We start from the raw sequence: 19916 nt of genomic DNA on the forward strand, positions 1-19916 counted from the left end.
AGAGCCGTTGTGACGTATGAACGACGGCCCCCCCTTCCAGGGTGTTGATTGGCTACTCAGGGCTGGGGGCGGGCTGACCTCCGCTCTGCGGTGGCGTCACCAGCTGGCCACGCCCCCGAGTCCGGACGATTGGGAGCCAAACCTTAGGGCAGTCATTTACATGCAGCCGTGGGATTGGTCGTCCGGCCCGCAAGGGGAGGGGAGAGGTAGCGCGCACTCGCGCGTGCGTGAGTTGGCGCGCGAGAAAGGGCCGGGTCGCGCCGAGGCTCCAGCGGCCTTCGCCATTTTGTAGCGTTCTCTCTGACGCGGGAGCCGCCGCCACCGCCGCCGCCGCCCGGAGGTAGGAGCGGGTCTTGTGGGTGTGTGGGGAGCCCGAGGGCGAGATGAAGTGGGCCAGGCCGAGTCTCAGAGGACGGGAGTGTTCCTGGGTTTGGGTTTCTTCTCTGGGAGAGGTCCGGGGAAGACAACGGCAGGAGGCGGGGCTGGGTCTCCAGAGGGGGCGGGGCAGGGGTCGGGTCGAGTCTTTGTTGGGGCGCAGAAGCTGGGGGTTGTGTTTCTGGGGTGGGTGTGGGGGGTCGTGGGATTGGGGCCAAGGGACCCTTTTTATTCTTAGAGTATTTTGAAAGGTGAACCCTTACGTAGGACAGGTACACAGATTTCCCTCCAAAACCTGTGGCCAGGGACCCTCAGGTAGACGTCTGTGGGCCCTGGCTTGGGCTCTTTTCTTTCCTGCCCCACAGAGAGTGTTTTAAGATGTGAAACAGCTCAGCGTGTTACTCAAAGGCGCCTCATTTCATGGAGGTGATAGAGAATGCAGTACGTGCTGACCCCCGACCCCGTTTTCATGTCACACTACTCTTTAAGAACAAACCTGTCCCCCTCTTACGGAGGAAAAAATAATGGACGTCTGCCTGACGGTCTGGAAGGTGCCAGGCACTCCTGTGGAAGAGTAAACCAAAGGCTGTGCCCTGAGATTGCCTGCTCCACCCGTAACTTTTGGAAACCTTTTTTTTTTTCCTTCCCTCCCAGGCTCTTGTCAGGATGGTGAAGCTGTTCATCGGAAACCTGCCGCGCGAGGCCACAGAGCAGGAGATACGCTCACTCTTCGAGCAGTATGGCAAGGTGCTGGAATGTGACATCATCAAGAACTACGGCTTTGTGCACATCGAGGACAAGACGGCGGCAGAGGATGCCATTCGCAACCTGCACCACTACAAGCTGCACGGGGTGAACATCAACGTGGAAGCCAGCAAGAATAAGAGCAAAGCTTCAACCAAGTTGCACGTGGGCAACATCAGCCCCACCTGTACCAACCAAGAGCTTCGAGCCAAGTTTGAGGAGTACGGTCCGGTCATCGAATGTGACATCGTGAAAGATTACGCCTTCGTACACATGGAGCGGGCAGAGGATGCCGTGGAGGCCATCAGAGGCCTCGACAACACCGAGTTTCAAGGTGAACTGCTCTGGGGCCTGGGTGTCAGAACCGAGTGAGGTCTAGCTCAAGGCATAGGCAAGCACACAGCACCGCGAGGCTGGTCGGGTGGTAGCTTCCAGTCTGTTTTAGCTGGAAATAATACATTGTGTGTTTACCGCTCTTAAGCACAATTACTCCCTTTCCAGCTTTGCCAGGTCCTTTTTAGGCTGTCAATAAGTGCACAGAATGACAAACTGGGTTTATCCTTCAGGCTTTGCTCATTTCAGTGCTGTTGGAAATGTAAGCTGCGTGGGCAAATGAGTATCTCATGGGAGAAGGGAGGACAGGTGGTGGCTTACCTGATGCTTTGATTGTGAGCAAGAAGCCTTATGTTTGAGAGTTAATGTGTGTAGGATTTATACTCTTGACCAGCATGGGCTGTGGTGGGAAAGAGGAACCAAGACACCTGGAGGAATCTCTGTGTTACAAATCTGGGTGGTGAATCTGGATTTGGGAGAGTATCTTTTGAATGGTCAAATTTGTTCAGCTCAAGCAGAGCCAAAATCCATGCCATGGACTAGGTGTTCCTCGACTTATGATAGATCCATTGGAAGTTGAAAATACCGTAAGTCGATACTAAAATGCATTCGCTGCCTCACTGTAGGGTATCGTTTGTTTGCCCTCGTGATCATGTGGCTGACTGGGAGCTGTGGCCCAGGTGCCACCGCCCAGCATCATGAGAGTATCGTACTCATACTGCTAACCTAGGAAAAGATCAACATTCAAAGCATGGTTTCTCCCAAATGCATACTGTTTTCACATCATCATAAAATCAAACTATCGTAAGTCAGGAACTGACTGGCTGGATTCTGCTCCACCTGTTATTTAACCCTAAGGGGAAAAGAAATCCTAAAATAATTAGGTTGAATGGGAATGATGGTTCTGGTCCTGCTCCTGAAGAGACTCCAGTAAGATATTTTAGCAAATAATGTGTTATTTATACTAATAATAAAGGTACCTATGTTGTCATTAATACCACAGGAGGTTGTCCAGTGACTCTAGGAATGTGCTAATATGATAGCCTCTGGCCACATGTAACTGTTAAATTGAAATTTTAAATAAGAGTTAAAATTCATCTTAATTGTGCTGCGCACATCGCAAGCACTCAGAAGGCATGAGGTGAATGGCTACTATATTAGTGCAGATACGGAACATTTCCAACGTTGTAGAAAGTTCCTTTGGACAGCGCTGTTCTACAAGGCTTTTGTTGACAGTATAATCTTGGACCACACATTTACAGCCACTCCTCAGAGTCATAAATCAACACCACTTTCCGTCTGAGTGCTAGTAAAAGGGTTGTTAAGAAGTACTTAAGGTCCTCTGCTAAGCCTGGAAAACCAGGGAGAAAAGAAATGGAAGAAGAGGAAAAGTTGATTACAAAAGGGTAAGAAAGTTTGCAAATAGTGGAGATTGCAGATAGTGCACCAGATGTCCATGTTCACAGCTAATGGTGCCCTGGCCTTTAGCTGCTTTTTAAAGCTTGGGGCAAAAGTCATAGATACTTGCTACCATTAACTAGTCATTATAACTTTGGACAAGTATTTTAATCTCTCTGTGCTTATCTTTCCCACTTATAAAATAGAGTTAGTGATCCCTGCGGTATTCTTATTTATGTTTGTTTTTATTAACTTGTAAACCTGTTGCATTTCAGACAACTTTAAAAATGTTCTTAATCATTTTCATTTAATAGGGGAGGAAATCTGAATGGGCAGTGGCAGAGAGAAATGGTGGTTCTTGCTTGACAGGTAGTAAGTAGAGTAGAGTAAGTAAGTGGAAGTCAGGTACAAACTGCAGAGATAGTCTAGTAGTGTCCTTATTTGTGTCCTTAACCTTTTTAAAACACACTTGAATAAAGGCTTAGGGTCAAGTAGTATATGGTAGTCAGTTAATTGGGGGAAGTTGGTTTTGGAGGAATGTGTGTGTTAATAAAATAGGTTTAATTACTTTAGAAAGTAGATGCCTGAGTAACACATGACCCATAAGACTTTTTAAAACGTCATCATTGGAAAAGAAAAATCCTTTATTTGGTTTTCATGTTCTTAGCCTGACCCCTCTGGAGAAAGCACTGTGCTCTGAGTTACGCACATAGCCATTTTTATAACCAGCTCTTTTTTCTCCAAAGTTTAGTTTAGTTTAAACTAAAAGTTTAAACTAAAGAAAGTTTAACATTAGATAGTAAGTCGCAGTTTTACAGAAAATACAATCTAGATACCAATTCATCTCATTTCTAAATAAGGCCTCTTCAGCTACCTAATGAAGGTGGCCTCTTAAGAATGCCTCTTTGGCATCTCTCGAACCTTTACATGTTAACGGCTGGCATTTAGGCCTCTGCCTTCTGCCGCCATTGTATGACTTCTGAAAGGACCTCAGTCTTTCAGGGTCTGCTTTCTCTCCACAAGCAGCAGTGAACTGCACCTTTATTGAGTTAGCAAACAGTTTGCTTTGGAAATCCTTAAGCCTTCCAAGTAACAATTCAGGCAGCTGAAGTGGGAACGATCTGTAAGAGTTCAGGTGTCGCCTGTTTTCTCCCCCCAGTGTGTAAACAAGCATTAAATTCAAGTACTGTTGTGTGTCAGCTGGGTCCCTAGCCCTCTGGATCCTGGCATGTGATAGGAGTTCAGCAGTTAGGACCCCACGTTGCCCACCTCAACATTTTACTACTCTCTTCTGTTCCAGATTTCAGAAGAAAACACTTGCATTGGGCTAGTCTTATTGTAAATGTCAGCAGTGGATTTCAGTAACTTTTGAAGATCTCAGGAAATCTTTTAGGTTTTGTCCTCTGTAAGTGTAGGAGAGTCGTAGAATTTAATTTTCTGTTTTCTTTACCCTGGTTCCTTAAGTTAACAGAGAAGCACAGCATGTTTCAATTATAAGAACTTCAGGGAATTTAAATGAAAAGCATAGTTACAATCTTTGGGAAGACTGGGGGGGGGGGGACTTCTCATTTGTATTACAGATCTTTTAGTTCTAGGAAAAAAAAATTTTACCTAAGTGTTTCTGATAGTTACTATGAGAGGTAGATTTTGCCACAGGTATTTACAAACCTAGAAGTTCCACTCTTTGAATAAAGCTGGGATAAAGACTGGACGTAGTAACAGAAACATCAAGGGGAAAAAATCACTGGGTTTTGTTTCTTTTTAAAAAAATGCACCCAGAATCCATAAAATTAAAGAGCAAGTTAAACCGAAGCTTTTTCCTTAAAAATGCCTCTGGATTGGCTACTTTTTAGATTGGCATGGTTACTCTGACTTCAGAGTTGCAGCAGTTTGTCACACAGGTTAATGTCAACGTTCATGGTTGAAAAATAAGTGATTTGTAACCCTACAGTCTAAATTATGGTGAACTCTACATTTGTGAGTTAACTTCGGGCAAAAATCTGTGTTTCTGTTCTATGCATAGTTAGCCTGTGGCCCTTAACTCTAAGAATTAGAATGAGAGTTTTTAAATCTCTGCAAACAATGGGATGGCTAAATGCTGCTTTCAGAGAATTAATGCCATTTGGTATCTATTGACTGTGTCAGTCAGTGGTGAGGTGGGTGCTGCCTCCTTGCTAGCAGCTGGAAGTAAAAACCTGAGCTCCTTTGTTTCTTCTAAAGAAGAGGTTTGGGGTTTTTTTTTAATCCTCATTGAAAACATGCTTATTGATTTTACAGAGGGGAAGGAGGGAGGGGGGGAGAGAAACATCGATCAGGTGCCTCTTGCATGTGCCCCAGCAGGGGACAGAACCCACAACCCAGGCAAGTGCCCTGATCAGAATCAAACCTGTGACCTTTCGGTTTATGGGTTGACGCTTCAACTGCCTGAGCCACAGGCCAGCAAGGACTAAAGAAAGGGCTTTAAGTTAGAGGCAGTAACTACCGGAAACTGGGGTGGTAGGAATCTTAGACATTGGGCAGAAATGAGTTTGACTGAAGTGGTATTACTGCACTAACCCGCTCCCCTCTCAGGGTCAGTGCATGGCGCTGTTCTGGCTGCCGTCCTGAGTCGGGCTGTTTCCAACAGGATGGTGGATGGAGCACGAGGCCTCCTATCGCATAACTGCATCCAGAACAAGGTCTGTCAAAGAGAGAGCAACTTGCGGAGGGGGGATCTGTTCTGAGTAGCCCTTAAGAGTGGTGCAAAGCCCCTGTTCCCTGTCTGTACTGGCTGTGTTTTGGCTACAATTTGAAAAGCACTGACTTGATCTCCAAGGTCTTACGCAGTGTGGGACTAAATACTGCCAAAAATACTCCTTTTCTCAAACTGCTTTTAAAGACCTTGGGTGCTTGCATCAGTGAGGGTCCCTGGGCTTGGTGGTACCCAGACCCAGGGCAGACGTCGTTTCTTCTCTTAGGTGTTTGCAGTGCTGGTCGTTCCCTGGGGGTGTCCTGTTTGTATGGGTGCCCAGAGGGCTGCGGACAAATGCTGTATTTTTCTAACAAGTAGATAATCCCATATAAAGAATTGTAAACTAGGTGGCAAGATGAAATGCTAATCATTCCATTACATGGGAATACACTGTCCCTAAGAAACCAGTATTATTTCAAGATCTAATGCTTGCTTGAGAGACCTTGGTCGGGTAGTTTTCTTTTCCATAGTAGGCACAGAGTCACCCTTGCTGGAAAATTGGGGATGAGGTTGAAATCTGGAGGGCTTTATAACTTCTGAAGATAAAGCATATGATGAGCCTGGTATGATTTGTGTATCCAACATACCCTTCTGTGACACCTGCAATAGCGGCTGGAAGGAACAGGATGGACAGAAGTTTGCTGTGGTTTTTAAGCTGCGGTAAATGCTCAGGTGTAATGTGGCCCTGAGTAAATCAGGGAAACGTTGGTAAGATACTTTCCAAATATAATGTAACTGAAGTTTTTTGTTGGGTATTTGATTTGGAAGAATTGGCAGATTTTGAACTGTTAAAATCTTACAGTCTCATAAACCAACCCCCCTCCCCCCAAAATCTCACAGTCTTAGCAGTGAAACTTGGAAACTTTCAATTTCTGTGTTGACATGGGGGAGTTGTGGAGACAAGTAGGAGGGAATCCATCCTACCCGGTGTAAGTAGAAAATATTACTGGTCTATGAAGAGTCAAACTTCCTAGCTCTTATCTGTATTAAAACTTCTTTTAGAGAGGATTGCTGAAATAGGGTCTCAGGAGTGTGTGTATGTGTGTGTGTCTTATGCCAACTAGTTTATTTTTATTTGGGGCAGGATAAAGAATGCCAGTGAGTTATAATAAATCTTGTATCTATTTCCTCAAGGCAAACGAATGCACGTGCAATTGTCCACCAGCCGCCTTCGGACTGCCCCTGGGATGGGAGACCAGAGCGGCTGCTATCGGTGCGGGAAAGAGGGGCACTGGTCCAAAGAGTGCCCGGTAGATCGTACGGGTCGCGTGGCAGACTTTACCGAGCAGTATAATGAACAGTACGGAGCAGTGCGCACGCCTTACACCGTGGGCTACGGGGAATCCGTGTATTACAACGATGCATATGGAGCACTGGACTACTATAAGCGTTACCGGGTTCGCTCGTATGAGGCAGTGGCAGCAGCAGCAGCAGCTTCTGCATACAACTACGCAGAGCAGAACATGTCCCATTTGCCTCAAGTCCAGAATACAGCTGTTAACAGTCACCTCAACTCCACTTCTGTTGATCCCTACGACAGACACCTGTTGCCAAACTCAGGTCCTATGGCTGCTGCCACCACTTCCTCCTATTATGGAAGGGACAGGAGCCCCCTTCGACGTGGTGCACCTGTGCTCCCCACAGTTGGAGAGGGCTACGGTTATGGGCCAGAGAGTGAGCTCTCTCAGGCTTCAGCAGCTGCACGGAATTCTCTGTATGACATGGCCCGGTATGAGCGGGAGCAGTACGTGGACCGAGCGCGGTACTCAGCCTTTTAAAAACTGGAGGTGAGAGTGGGGTGGGTGCAGTTAAGAGACTCCATTTAGTCTTCTTAAGAGAGACCCGTGCTGCATAGGGGAAGCTAAGGCCACCTGTTTGCTGTCAGGACTGTAGTAGGCAAGAGATAAAAATTACATGTTAGTCTTAAATATTTCTCTACGTTAAGTCAGGTTCTTTTGGCCTGTTGAGGTTTTAGTGTATGGCTCCATCTTTTTCCTTCTGAGAGAACAAACTCCGTTTGTTAGTGAGATTACTGTTCTTTAATCCAGTGGGTTATAGAAACATAGTGAAGAGAACTAACATTTGTTGAGTGCCCTCTGTGCATACTATTTAATCTACACAATAAGCCTTTAAGATATGTTCTCTTTTTACAGAGAAGGGAACTAAACCTCATAGGTTAAGCACTCTGCCTGAAGTCATCTGGTAATTGAGAAATAGAGTCAGAATTCAAAGTCAGGTCTGGCTGACTCCTAAACCCATTCTCTTTCCACTGAAGTCACTGTGGAACTTTAAGATGAAGAGTACAGGTTCAGGAGTTAATGAACATCAGGGTGAGATTTTAACTATAACTTCAGACTTCTAATTGGCTAATAAAACTACTTCTTTATAAGATGCTTGAAAACAGAATGTTTTGCTGCCACTGCCCCGTGAAGTTCTTTCCTAATTAGTAATCCGGAGCATCCTGTTCTACATGGGCACTTAAGCCATGTCTAGCCAATGACGCTGTGGTGTAGGGCCTGATGCTTCCCGTTTTTTCCAGCAATCTTTGTTTTCTGTTTGAAAGGAACTAGATAAACCAGGTAATTTTTTGATGTGTATAAAATCCCACTGATGGTGACCCTGGAAATTTAATTTTTCCTACATCAGAAAATGTGTACCAAAGATGTTAGAATGGCAAGAATAACTGAGAATATCTAGAGATTGACAAATTTCTTCATCCAACTGGACATGGTATCATGACAGCTTTCTATTCTCATGGTTTTCCTTGTACCTTGAAATTGAGAATTACTTGAATGGGAGGCCTAGTAGCAAGGTTAAACTTAGTTAGTTACCACTGAGTTTCCAGGGTTCCTTTGGTATATGTTTAGAAGAAAACAAAGCAGTAGGAATTTGCCCATTTCATAGAAGCAAATATGGCATGAACTTGTAGCAGGCGATATTCTGTATGGCCACAAGACGGGTTTCCTGAGACCGTTGTGTAGCAGCACATGTCCATGTGCACGAATGGACAACCTTACTGCTTGTGCAGATTGCCAGTGATTTTTAAAGTAGCTGAATCTGCCGTGAAGTGGGATATACCTCTAAAGTAAGGTGGGATCATCCATCAGATAACGTGTTTCTCTTAAGTATGTTTCACAGTTAAATATTAAATTAATATATGTCATCTTTAAAGGGTATTGCATAGGTATTTTAAAGTGACTTTTGACTGCAAGCAGTGGTTGTTCAACTAACTTCTTTTTAGTGATGACTTTTAAAGAAACTTACCTTCCAGGTGTGAACCTCAAACGGACTGAATAACCCTGAGTTGGTTGCAGTCCCAGGAGCCTGATGTTAATGAGGCTGCCAGGATGAAACACTCCAGAACTGTTGGGGAATCCAAATTCGGGTCTCACTCTAGCAGAACTGATTCAAGAACATCACAGCTTTTGAAGTCGATTGGCACAGATCAAGACCAAGATTTGGCCCTTTGTCTGTAATAAGTAGAGGAGCTTGGTGTGAGTTAACTCCCCCCCAGCCATTGGTGTCTGGAGCTTGCATCATCAGTGGAAGAACTAGAGAATTTTAGGATTTCTCCTCTTGATTTGGTAAGGGAGATGTGGTCAGCTAGGGACTACTAGAATTATGGCTCCAAATCTGACTCTAACTTGTAGGTATATTGGAGGGTAAATGAACATTCCTTGATACCCCGTATGATTATTTTTGAAAACTTGTTAACTATGAAAGATTAAAATAAAACAAATTTAGAATACATAGTGTAGTTGCCATACTTGAGATCTTGGAATCTTCTGCTTTTTCTGGCCCCAGAAGTTAAATTATGGTTCTTGACAATATCTGTAAGCCCTTTGGTATAGTGACAGTAGCCTTGTATCACAGAGGTTGTCTTGCTTAAAAGATGGATAAGAAATAAGGAATGTGTATTATCACCAACACAGCAGTCCTCCACATAGATTGCTTGTTCTACTAGAGCTACTAGGGAGAGCCCTGCAAGGGTACAGTCATGTTAGACTCCTGGGTAATACTACATGGGGTATGTTCCATCCAGTCTGACATGGCTTTGTTTTGTTCTTTCTTTTCCCTCTGGAATACAGGACAGGACCAGGGCCCTTGCACTCGGAGCCGAGCTGCTCTCCAGGCATTGTGTAAGCCTCTTGTGTTGTGCTCTCTTTCAGGTAGGATAATTGTGGACTGAACCCTCAGGCTGCGGTCATATATGAGAACTTGCTCCGCGCGGTTCCCTTTGCCGGGATGTTTCCATTGCTTCATGTTTCAGTAAACAAAGGAGTTTGTGACCAACTATGTTTTCTTTCTTAATTTAATGCTTCTAAGTTGACTTTTCTTTCCTCCTGATATGAATCTCTGTAGCCTTTCACTCTCTTCCTTATATTCTCAGCCTCTGAGCAGCCCTAGGTAAGGATTATGCTGGCATCCCCTTTTTCCTGTACAGTGGAACCCCCCTCTTATCTTGCTTTCCTTAGGAGTTGAACCCTTCTCCCTACCTGCAACATCTCCTTACCCTTTAAAATGACCATGTAGTGGCAAGCAACCTTTTACTCTTCTCTGTTAGCTCTGGACTCTAACATTGAAGCTAATCCTGTGAAATTGCTAGGACCACTGGGGTGGGGGGCAGGGTGTTTTATTTGTTTTGTTTTTTCGTCTGACCTGTGATCGTGGTACAGCGTTAGCTGAAATTTAGTCTTGTTTTACTCCACTCCCACTTTTTTTAAAAAACTATTTTGACAAATAAACGTTTCTAACAAGTATGTTTTTGTGTTTGTGTGACTGACTTACAACCAGTGTCTTCTGGTTCTTAGTTGTGCTCAAACTACAAAATTCAAATTAATTGATGTCTGAAATTTAGGTGTAGGAGGATTTAGTGAGGTAAGTGACATGGCCTCAGCAAAGTTTCGTGAAGTTAGCTAGCATCTTGAGACACTGACTGGTAAATATGCTCCTTCTTTCTAAGTAACCAGAGCTGCGCTTTCCAGTGATAGAAGCAAGCCCCACAGAGAGAACCTTGCATTAGGAAAAGGACGAGCCAGAGCATCACCGACGATGACGTATCGGGTTGACTCCATTCAACTTCATAGTACGTTTAAGAGTTCTCTTCCTATGGTGTTAATATTCTGCTAGGATTAGACTTTGGCTAAAATAAAATGATAGTTATGACAAATCAAGTGACATTATAATAGTTATGACATTAATATTTTGAGCAGAAAAGCAAGAAGGGTATTAATGACTGGTAGTGACAACATTCTGCAATGAAATGTATCCTGGAGAATTTTAGATTTCTAGAAATGTCCATTTCTACCATTACCACTTTATTACCATTACTTATATCCCCATAAACAAGTTTAATGGTGGACTCAGCCCTACTTAAGCCTTTTATTGTATCCTATATGAAAATGTTGGCATGTAAATTCTGACTACCTATGAATATAATTATGTAGCATTTTCCCCACACTTAAAATATTATTTATACTTAAAATAATCCTGACAGGTGAAGCAAAATATTTCCCTGCTTTTCGGAAGGGTAGGATGTAACAATCTAGAGAGATTAACCTGTCAGTACATACACCCCAACTGGTGGTGAAGTACAAAGCCCCTTCAGGTTCAGTATTCCCCAAGGAGGCATAGGACTGTCCGTTTTACAAAAAGGGCGAGTAACACAAAGATCCTGGGATTTCTTCATGACTAATCTGCAAAATATCAGGCAGAGCAAAGAAATCAATATATACAGGTTTCCCTTGACCTCACCTAAATCTCTGGTGGTCCCCTGTGCTAACACAACAGTTTAACATATCTTGATTTCTGTCAGGGTAAGCAAGGGAAAAAGTTGGATTCTGCACAACAGTTCTGCATCAGCACAGTCCAGTAAAACTCTGGGTAATGTTGACAGTGTTCTGTATCTGTGCTGTCCCATTTGTAGCTGCTAAGTATTTAATTTAAAATGTGGCTGGTGAAGCTAAAAAACTGAATTTACCTTGTAATTAGCCACATGTGACTGGCTGCTGGCTACTGTATTGGACAGCACAGTTTGCGTGGTCAAGTTCCTCATATGAGGGGGAAAAGCCTTGCAGAATCATCAAATATTTTTCCCTTAGAAAATCTTTTCTGCCCTGACCAGTGCGGCTCATTTGGGCATCATCTTGCAAAGTGAAAGGCTGCCAGTTCAATTCCCAGTCCGGGCACATGCCTAGGTTGCAGGTGCAGTGCCCCATCAGGGTGCATGTGGGAGGCAGCTGATCAATATTTCTCACATTGATGTTTCTCTCCCTCAGTCCCTCCCTTTCTAAAAATAAAATCTTTTTTTTAATCTGTTCATTCTCCCCTGTAGATAACACTAGGAAAGGTGGTTTTCATCCGACGTAAGGAGACTGCTGAATAGGAACAGAAGTTGTATTTCTAAACCTCAGTTCTTACGTGAAGAATTGCATGTTGTGGGTACAAAATCTTTATTTTGCGAAGGCCAAATTTCTCGTTACAGACCATTTCAGTCCCTTGAGGCCTCTCATACTAAAAGTTCCTGAGTTCATCTGAATTTCTACTGTGAGCCAGGATTTGGTGGTGAACTGAGACAGGAGCTCCCTAGTAGAGAAGCAAACCTTAATTACATCTGTGAAAACTGCTATGGAGGAACATGTACAGGGTACTGTGAAGATAGTGACCATCTGCAGAAAGGCAGAAGGAAGAGAGTTGTCATTCCCTCTTCAGTCCTTCAAAGATCCCAGCCTCCCACTCCTTCCGTTTCTTGCCGGACTGTGGGACCCAGAGACAAACCCACTCGGGCTCTGCGTTTTAAGATCACCAAGTCTCAAAGGATCCTCCTAGGTTATCAAACAATTCCACCATCTCTGCCCTTTTTTTTTTTTTTCTTTTAAGATTTTATTTTTTGGAGAGAGGGAGAGAAACATCAATGCGGTCGCCTTTCAAGTGCCTCCTACTGGAGCCCTGGCCCACAACCCAGGCATGTGCCCTGACTGGGAATCAAACCACACTAGCCAGGGTGGCTTTTTATTTTAAATAAAATCCCGTTATAACGGGATGTTGCTGAAAGGTTCTAAATTGACGAGTGATACGATTTATAGTTATCAATAACATCCCAGCTACTGACTAGAGAGTAAACTGAAGGAAGAGAAGGGGAAAAGGAAGTAAATAAGATGCCAGGAGGCAGCTACTACAGTAGTCCTGTGGAATGATTGTATGGTCTTGACTATGTGACAAAGACGTGAACAGAAGTGGCAACATTTGATACAACACATGCTAAGGATGAGGGGGAATGAGAAACGGAAGAATCAAGGATGATTACCAGGAACCTTGCTGGAGCAGCTACATAGATGGTAATAGCATTTGAACAAATGGAGACAATTGGAGAAGAAACTTTTGGAGTAGGGAGACTTGGGATTTCTATCTCAGACCTATCGGGTTTGATGTAGTAAGTCAAAGAAAGAGCTCACAAGTACAGCAGGTCCTCCATCAACGTCATTTTGTGTAACATCGAAGAGAATGCTGTAAAAACCTTTGTTTAATGTCAAAGTAAAAAACATGAAATTAACTATCATTTTTAATAGTGTATTTTATTTAATTCATTATACCCAAAACATCATTTAATATATAACAATCGTTTAAAAATGAGTGGTCAACATTCTTTTTCCTATGTTTTTGAAATCCAATGGATATTTTATACTCATAACACTGTATGTGGCTATGGCCATCATATTGGTTGGCACTATGATGTCCAGCCAATGGCCATCATATCATTCAGATGGCCTAGGGAATCAATGAAACCACCTAAAATAGGGTTCCAACCTTGGCACTACTGATATTTGGGACTGGATAATTCTTTGTGGGGGCAGGGAGCATTCATCCTGTAAGAAGTTCAGCAGCACCACTGACCTAGGAATGATAGGTCCTCGGGAAATGAAGGGGTGGGGTAATTTCATGTGAAAACTTCGGAGGTCCAGTTTCTAGCACATGAAAAATCCCAACCAATGTATGCAACAGCAACATCAAGACGTCTTCCCCCATTGTCACTGTTTATATAGTCGGGTTTTTCTCTCCTCTTCTGACCCCTTCCTCTTGACAGCTAGTAGCATTTACTGATGACCACTGCCCACAGAGAAATTCTATACATCTGTTTGGGGAGATTGGGTGTTCTCCAAATTAGAAGGAACCACGGCTGCAGATTTAAATATCAGGTTTTCACGGCCTCTTGGCCAGACACAGCTTGTTTAAGCATAGAGGAGAAAACTTGGAGCTAGAGACACACAGTTGGAAATCTCCATAATCTAGACAGCAGGTAAAGCTAAGGGAATTGGTGATGCCACCTAACAGAGAAGCATGGAGAAGAGAGAGACATAGTCTCCTTTTTTTTGCTCTGAAAACTTGTCAACTTCTTTTTTTACCTTGAAACCCCAAATCTGCTGTTGCTAAGGGAGAAAGGGGCTGACGTGTATTCAGTAGATCTACAAAAAGTCCATCCAGTGTAGTGTGGCTGAGCTGAGTGAGCAAGGAATGTAGGATAAAGTCAGAGAGCTAAGAGGAGGAGGGGGCAGACAACAAAGGGCTTTATAGGCTTGTCTGGGGACCATGATTTTATTCTGAATGATGGCCTGGCTGGTGTGGCTCAGTGGATTGAGTGCCAGCCTGCAAACCAAAGGGTAGCCCAGTTCTGAATGAAATGCCTGGGGGTGAGGGGTGGCTGTGACACTATCTGCCAGCATGGCCCAGTTGCTTGGAGCATTGTCCTGTACACCAAAAAAAAAAAAGGTTTGATCCCTGATCAGGGCACACACTTAGGTTGCAGGTTCAGTCTCCAGTAGGGGAGCTTATGAGAAGCAAAAGCAATGTTTCTCTGTCACATGGATGTTTCTCTTCCCTCTTCCTCTCTTTCTAAAAGCAACGAAAAACCCTGGCTAGTGTGGCTCAATGGATTGAGCACCAGCCCGAGGACTGAAAATTCGCTGGTTCAATTCCCAGTCAGGGCATGTGCCCAGATTGTGGGCCAGGTCCCCAGCTGGGGGTGTGCAAGAGGCAACCAGTCTGTTTCTCTCCCTCTCTTTCTCCTTCCTTTCCCCTCTAGAAAAATAAAATCTTTTAAAAAACCAAGTAAAAGCAACGAGGCCCTGCTGGTGTGGCTCAGTAGATTGAGTGCTGGACTGTGAACCAAAGGATCGCCAGTTCAATTCCCAAGCGGGGCACATGCCTGGGTTGCAGGCCAGGACCCCAGTTGGGGGTACACAAGAAGCAACTACACATTGATGTTTCTCTCCCTCTCTCTCTCCCTCCCTTCCCCTCTAAAAATAAGTAAAATCCTAAAAAAAAAAAAGGTATTGAAAATTGTCAAGTGAGGATTAGAAAAGAAAAAAGAAAAAGTGCCCTGGCTGGCATAGCTCAGTGGATTGAGTGCGGGCTGGGAACCAAAGTGTCCCAGGTTTGATTCCCAGCCAGGGTACGTGCCTGGGTTGCAGGCCAGAACCCCCAGCAACCGCACGTTGATGTTTCTCTCTCTCTCTCCCCCCCTCCCCTCTCTAAAAATAAATAAATAAAATCTTAAAAAAAAAGAAAAAAGTATCACTCTGGCTTCCATATTGTGAATAAATGGAAGACTGCAGAAACAGGGAGATCAGTTAGGAAAGAACTTAGGAAACCCAGGTGAGAGATGATGGTGGCGCTGACCGGAGTGCTGACAGTCAGGGAGACTGTAAGACTTCCTGACAGACTGAATGTGGGTATGTACACCCCTCAAGGTTTAGGCCAGAGTAACTGAAGGTGGGGCTGGGGGCACCAGAAGTTGTTTTATACAAGTTGTGTTTGAAATAACAGACACCCAGGCAATACTGTCAAATGTCAAATGGTAGTAGGATATGAATCTGGAGTTTGGGAGAAAGACCTGGAGACATAAATTGGGAATTTTTGTATATAGAACAGCATTTGAATTCACAGAATCACCAAAGACCAAGATCTGAACCCCAGAGCCTCCAAAATCAAAAGGTCAGAAAAGGAAGCAGCAGAGGAAACTGAGAAGTAAGAAAACCAACAGTGGTGTGTCCTGGAAGTCAAATGAGTTAAGTGTTAAGGACAGTGTGATCAGCAATGTCAAGATACTAGTAAGATATGGATAGGTAGATGAAAACTAAGAATTGACCAGGAACTGAAGGGATTAACTGCAAAGCAGCACAAAGGCTTATTGGGGTGACAAAAACGTTCTCTATTTTGATTGTGGCTGTACTCTTAAAAATGGTGTGATTTATTGTATGAAAAAAAAAAAAAACCCCAATGAAGCCACTGTTGCAAACAGTGCATCACGTAATACTCATCCGCTTAAAAACGATGCAAGATTTATTTCACTCGGTAAGGACCCTTGATGACCACTGAACTATCCTCTCCCTGTCACTCCACTCTTGTCCTTGGTCTCCTTGATATCAGAACAGGTCAGCTACAATCTGGAACCTTAGGGCCCTTGCTGGAGCAGCTCATTTGATGGGTGTTGTCCCACACACTGAAAGTCACTGGTTCAATTCCCAGTCAGGGCACATACAGAAGGAAGCCAATCAATGTTTCTCTCACACATCAACATTTCTCTCCCTTCCCCTCTCTCTAAAATAAAAAATAAAATTAAGAAAAAATAGTCTATTTGGCTAACTTTCATCTCATTCAAGTCTGCTCAAATGTCAATTTCGCAATGAGGCTCGGCCACCCTATTTATTACAGTAAACTGCACACATATACATTGTTCTAGATCTCCCAATCCTTTCTCAACTCTATCTTTAATACAAAATTCTTATCTCCTAACATACAGTTTACTTATTTACCATGTCCTAGCCTGTCTTGGGCTGGAATGTAAATTTTAGATGGTGGCACTTTCATCAGTTTGGATCACAAGGATCGCACACAGGAGAAACCACCACAATATAAAGGGTGTATTATTTCGCAACATGAAATCACTAGCAACGTTCCTGTGGGGAAAGCCTGACTAAAGAGGGTTGGTTGGCTAGAAAATGGTAGGTGGTAACTGGAGACACAAGCCACAGATAAATTTGAGTTTTGCTACAAAAAGGAATAAAGAAGTGGTCGTAACTGGCAGGGGAAATAGAGCCAAGAACCTTTAATGGAAAGAACAGAACGTTTGCAATGCTAACATTGATCCAGTAGAGAGGAAAAATGGATGACGTGAGGGGAAGAACTGCAGGGGCGAGAACTGGCCCTAATGCGTGCGCAGAGCAACTGGCCTCACGTAAACACAGTTACGGAGACAGAACGTGATCTGGGTGCAGACGCTGAAAGGTGAGTGATGAGAATGCTTAATTTCTCTTCTGATCGCTTATTTTGTCAGGGAAGTATGAAGCAGGTCATTAGCTGAGTAAACACGAGGGAGGAGGAATGGACCAGGGATCTGTTCTGGCTGCTTGGCAGAATTATGGGTCTACACAGTGTGTGATCATTTATTTAAAGTAAGACTAGTCACTGAGATTGCTTTTCTCCAGCCACCTTCAGCCTCACCCTACAGGTGGATGAACAGAAAAACTGGATTTAATCTGGGTTGTGGCTTCGCCATGCAAGCATGATGAAGCTGGGGGACTGGGCAGCCTCAGGGTTTGCAAGGAAAATGAGGGTGTTAGGCAAAAGAAGGACAGTTATTGGCTATGGATTTCAAATTGGGTAAGGAAGTGATAATATTAAGAAGGTAAATAACAACCGAAATTTGGATCAATGGAATGCACGTTCCAGTGAGAACAAAAGGGCTGGAATAGTAAAGAAAGAAATCTGGATCTGGAAAGACAGAAATGGCTGAGGTAAGGACCAGAAATAAATGTCAAGAAATTAAGAGCAGGCCCTGGCTGGTGTAGCTCAGTGGATTGAGCGCGGGCTGCGAACCAAAGTGTCGCAGGTTCGATTCCCAGTCAAGGTACATACGTGGGTTGCAGGCCATGACCCCCAGCGACCGCACTTTGATGTTTCTCTCTCTCTCTCTCCCTCCCTTCCCTCTCTAAAGATAAATAAATAAAATCTTAAAAAAAAAAAAAGAAATTAAGAGCAAGTACTGTCCCCAAAACAAAACACCCTTCCATATCAACTGGTGCTTAAGCTCGGCACACCACTGCTGTGACTTACCCATCCCCCCTCGGCGAAGGGGGAACTACGACCAGCCAGATTTCTTACCCTTCTGCCATCTTAAGAGAGATCCAACACTAAAACCTAAAGGAAGTTTTTTGGAAGAAATTATATGATGACCAACTTGATTTTTGATGATTCCCAGGTACTGTTTATATTTCATTACTTATTTTGGTAAAGCAAAATCAGTTAAGTTCCTAATGACTTTTCTTAAACCCAAAGTTGTATGAACTATGTAAGAAATTAGTCTCTGATGACCAACTGGACTGACCAATAGGAATGTTGGTCTATATACAAGCCAAAAATTGGGGCGGTGGGGGACAGGGGCTGTTTTTGCTTGCAGCAGCAGAATATACCAGGATTGGATGCCAAGAGGGGGTAAAAAAAAACATGACTTTGGACACCAAGAAATTAAGACATCTGCTAATATATAGCCTGTACTTGGACTTACAAGCATTACAGAAAGCCAGCTGGAGAAAGGTTCAGCAAGTCTTCCACCCACCAGGGAACCTGGGGGACAATATATCCACTTAGGCCAACATAATGGCCCCATAACTTGGTCTAAGTCTAAAGCAATAGCCTGCAACAAGACAACTTACATTTTATAAGAGGCTACCAATGGTCTTGAAGCTTACTTCAAGAGAAAGGCCGTGGGCCTCCTGACAGAACAAGCATAAGAGCGGGCCAACATGGCAGCGCACCCAGGTGGAACTGGAGCAGGACTACTGCAAACCAGGTATGAGCTCTTCCACCAAGTACGAGACCCCAAAAAATCACATATAAGTTTTGTCTTAAGATGGTCAATGAGGGTAATATAACAATTTTTTTTCAAAAGTTAGGAGTTAAAACTTATGTCATCTACCCCCAAATTGGTCTGTATGCTGTCCACCAGAGATGAAAATCGTGTCACCAGACACAGAAGGAATAAGTGAGGAGAGACATGTCATTCTCATCCATCCTAACAGAGACAGAGGTGGGGTCCCTGTAGCCCTGGGCATTGTCACAACTATATTGATGGGTTTCTGCAGCAGATTCTGCATATTGAATCTTACAGATTGGATCCCTGGAGGACAGGCATGCCAAATCACAACAATCTGATGAACCCACTCCATAGAGCTTAAGTGCCTTATTTACACCACTGGAGGCACACATTCACAACCAGGGGTGATTCTGACCCCCCCCCCCGCCCCGGCCAACCCCTAGAGACTGTGATTTAATTGGTCTAAGGCAGGGGTCCCACCTGGAAAGTTTCTTAGAGTAGGTAGAAGCTATCTATGTCCTGCTGATTCCATTCTTTCATCAAGAGAACACTAAAATTTCTTACCATCAGAAAAGGAGGTATGTTCTATTAACAGTATCTCCATCCCTTTACTCACAGCAATTTGTTTGATTTTGATCCCCAACTGAGTGACCATCTGAAACACAAAGCTAGGTATCTACCTCACTCACACTTTATGTTTATTTTCAAATGCATTAGTTTTAAACTTAAAAAAATAAAACCGTACCCCTGGCTGGTGTACATCAGTGGACTGAGCGCAGGCCTGCAAAGCAGAGAGTCCCCAGTTCAATTCCCAGCCAGGGCACATGCCCAGGTTGCAGGCCAGGTCCCCTGTGCGGGGGCACACAAGAGGCAGCCACACATTAATGCTTCTCTCCCTCTCTTTCTCCTTCCCTTCCCCCCTCTCTAAAAATAATAAAACCTAAAAAAATAAAACCAAAGAAATACCAGAAAAAAAGAATTTCCTTATGTTCTTTAAGTGCAGAAATCTCAAGTATAATGCAAAATCCTCAAGTCCTTAAAAAGACTAGAAATTCAATTACCATATATTTCATTTTCCTGCATAGCAAAAGCATCAAGAAATAAAAATGACAAACTGGGAAAAAAAAACCCACTAACAACTCACATCACAAAGAGCTAGTTTTTAAAATCTACACACTGCTTCCACAAATTAATAATTAACACTGAATTTTTTTAAAAGGTAAGGACTGCCCTGGCTGGTGTGGCTCAGTGGATTGATCACTGGCCTGTGAACCAAAAGGTCGCCCGTTCGATGCCCTGCCAAGGCACGGTTGTGGGCCAGGTGCTCGGTTGGGGGCATGTGAATGGCAACTGACTGGTGTTTCTCTTTCTCCCTCCTTTCCCTTCTCTCTGAAAATAAAATCTTTAAAAAAATTTTTTTAAGAAAAAAGCTAAGGACTAAGGATATCAAAAGACAGAAAGGAA

General features: G+C 43.7%; 1 protein-coding gene across 2 annotated transcripts; it reads left to right on the top strand.

Moving 5' to 3' along the window:
* Positions 1 to 208: 208 nt before the first annotated feature.
* Positions 209 to 10341, top strand: LOC123829475 (RNA-binding protein 4B). Of its 2 annotated transcripts, none has more exons than XM_045855232.1 (4): positions 209 to 340; positions 1030 to 1453; positions 6716 to 7368; positions 8853 to 10341. In XM_045855232.1, exons 2-3 carry the CDS (start codon positions 1042 to 1044, stop codon positions 7357 to 7359), a joined length of 1056 nt encoding a protein of 351 aa, XP_045711188.1. In that variant the 5' UTR covers positions 209 to 340; positions 1030 to 1041; the 3' UTR covers positions 7360 to 7368; positions 8853 to 10341. The 2 variants fall into 2 exon arrangements, with proteins under 2 accessions (XP_045711188.1, XP_045711187.1); XM_045855231.1 differs by having other exon boundaries at positions 9751 to 10341.
* The last annotated feature ends 9575 nt before the right edge of the window (positions 10342 to 19916 follow it).

The sequence above is a fragment of the Phyllostomus hastatus genome, unplaced genomic scaffold, assembly GCF_019186645.2.
Source record: "Phyllostomus hastatus isolate PE091 unplaced genomic scaffold, TTU_PhHast_1.1 phas_scaffold_11, whole genome shotgun sequence".
Lineage (NCBI taxonomy): Eukaryota > Metazoa > Chordata > Mammalia > Chiroptera > Phyllostomidae > Phyllostomus > Phyllostomus hastatus.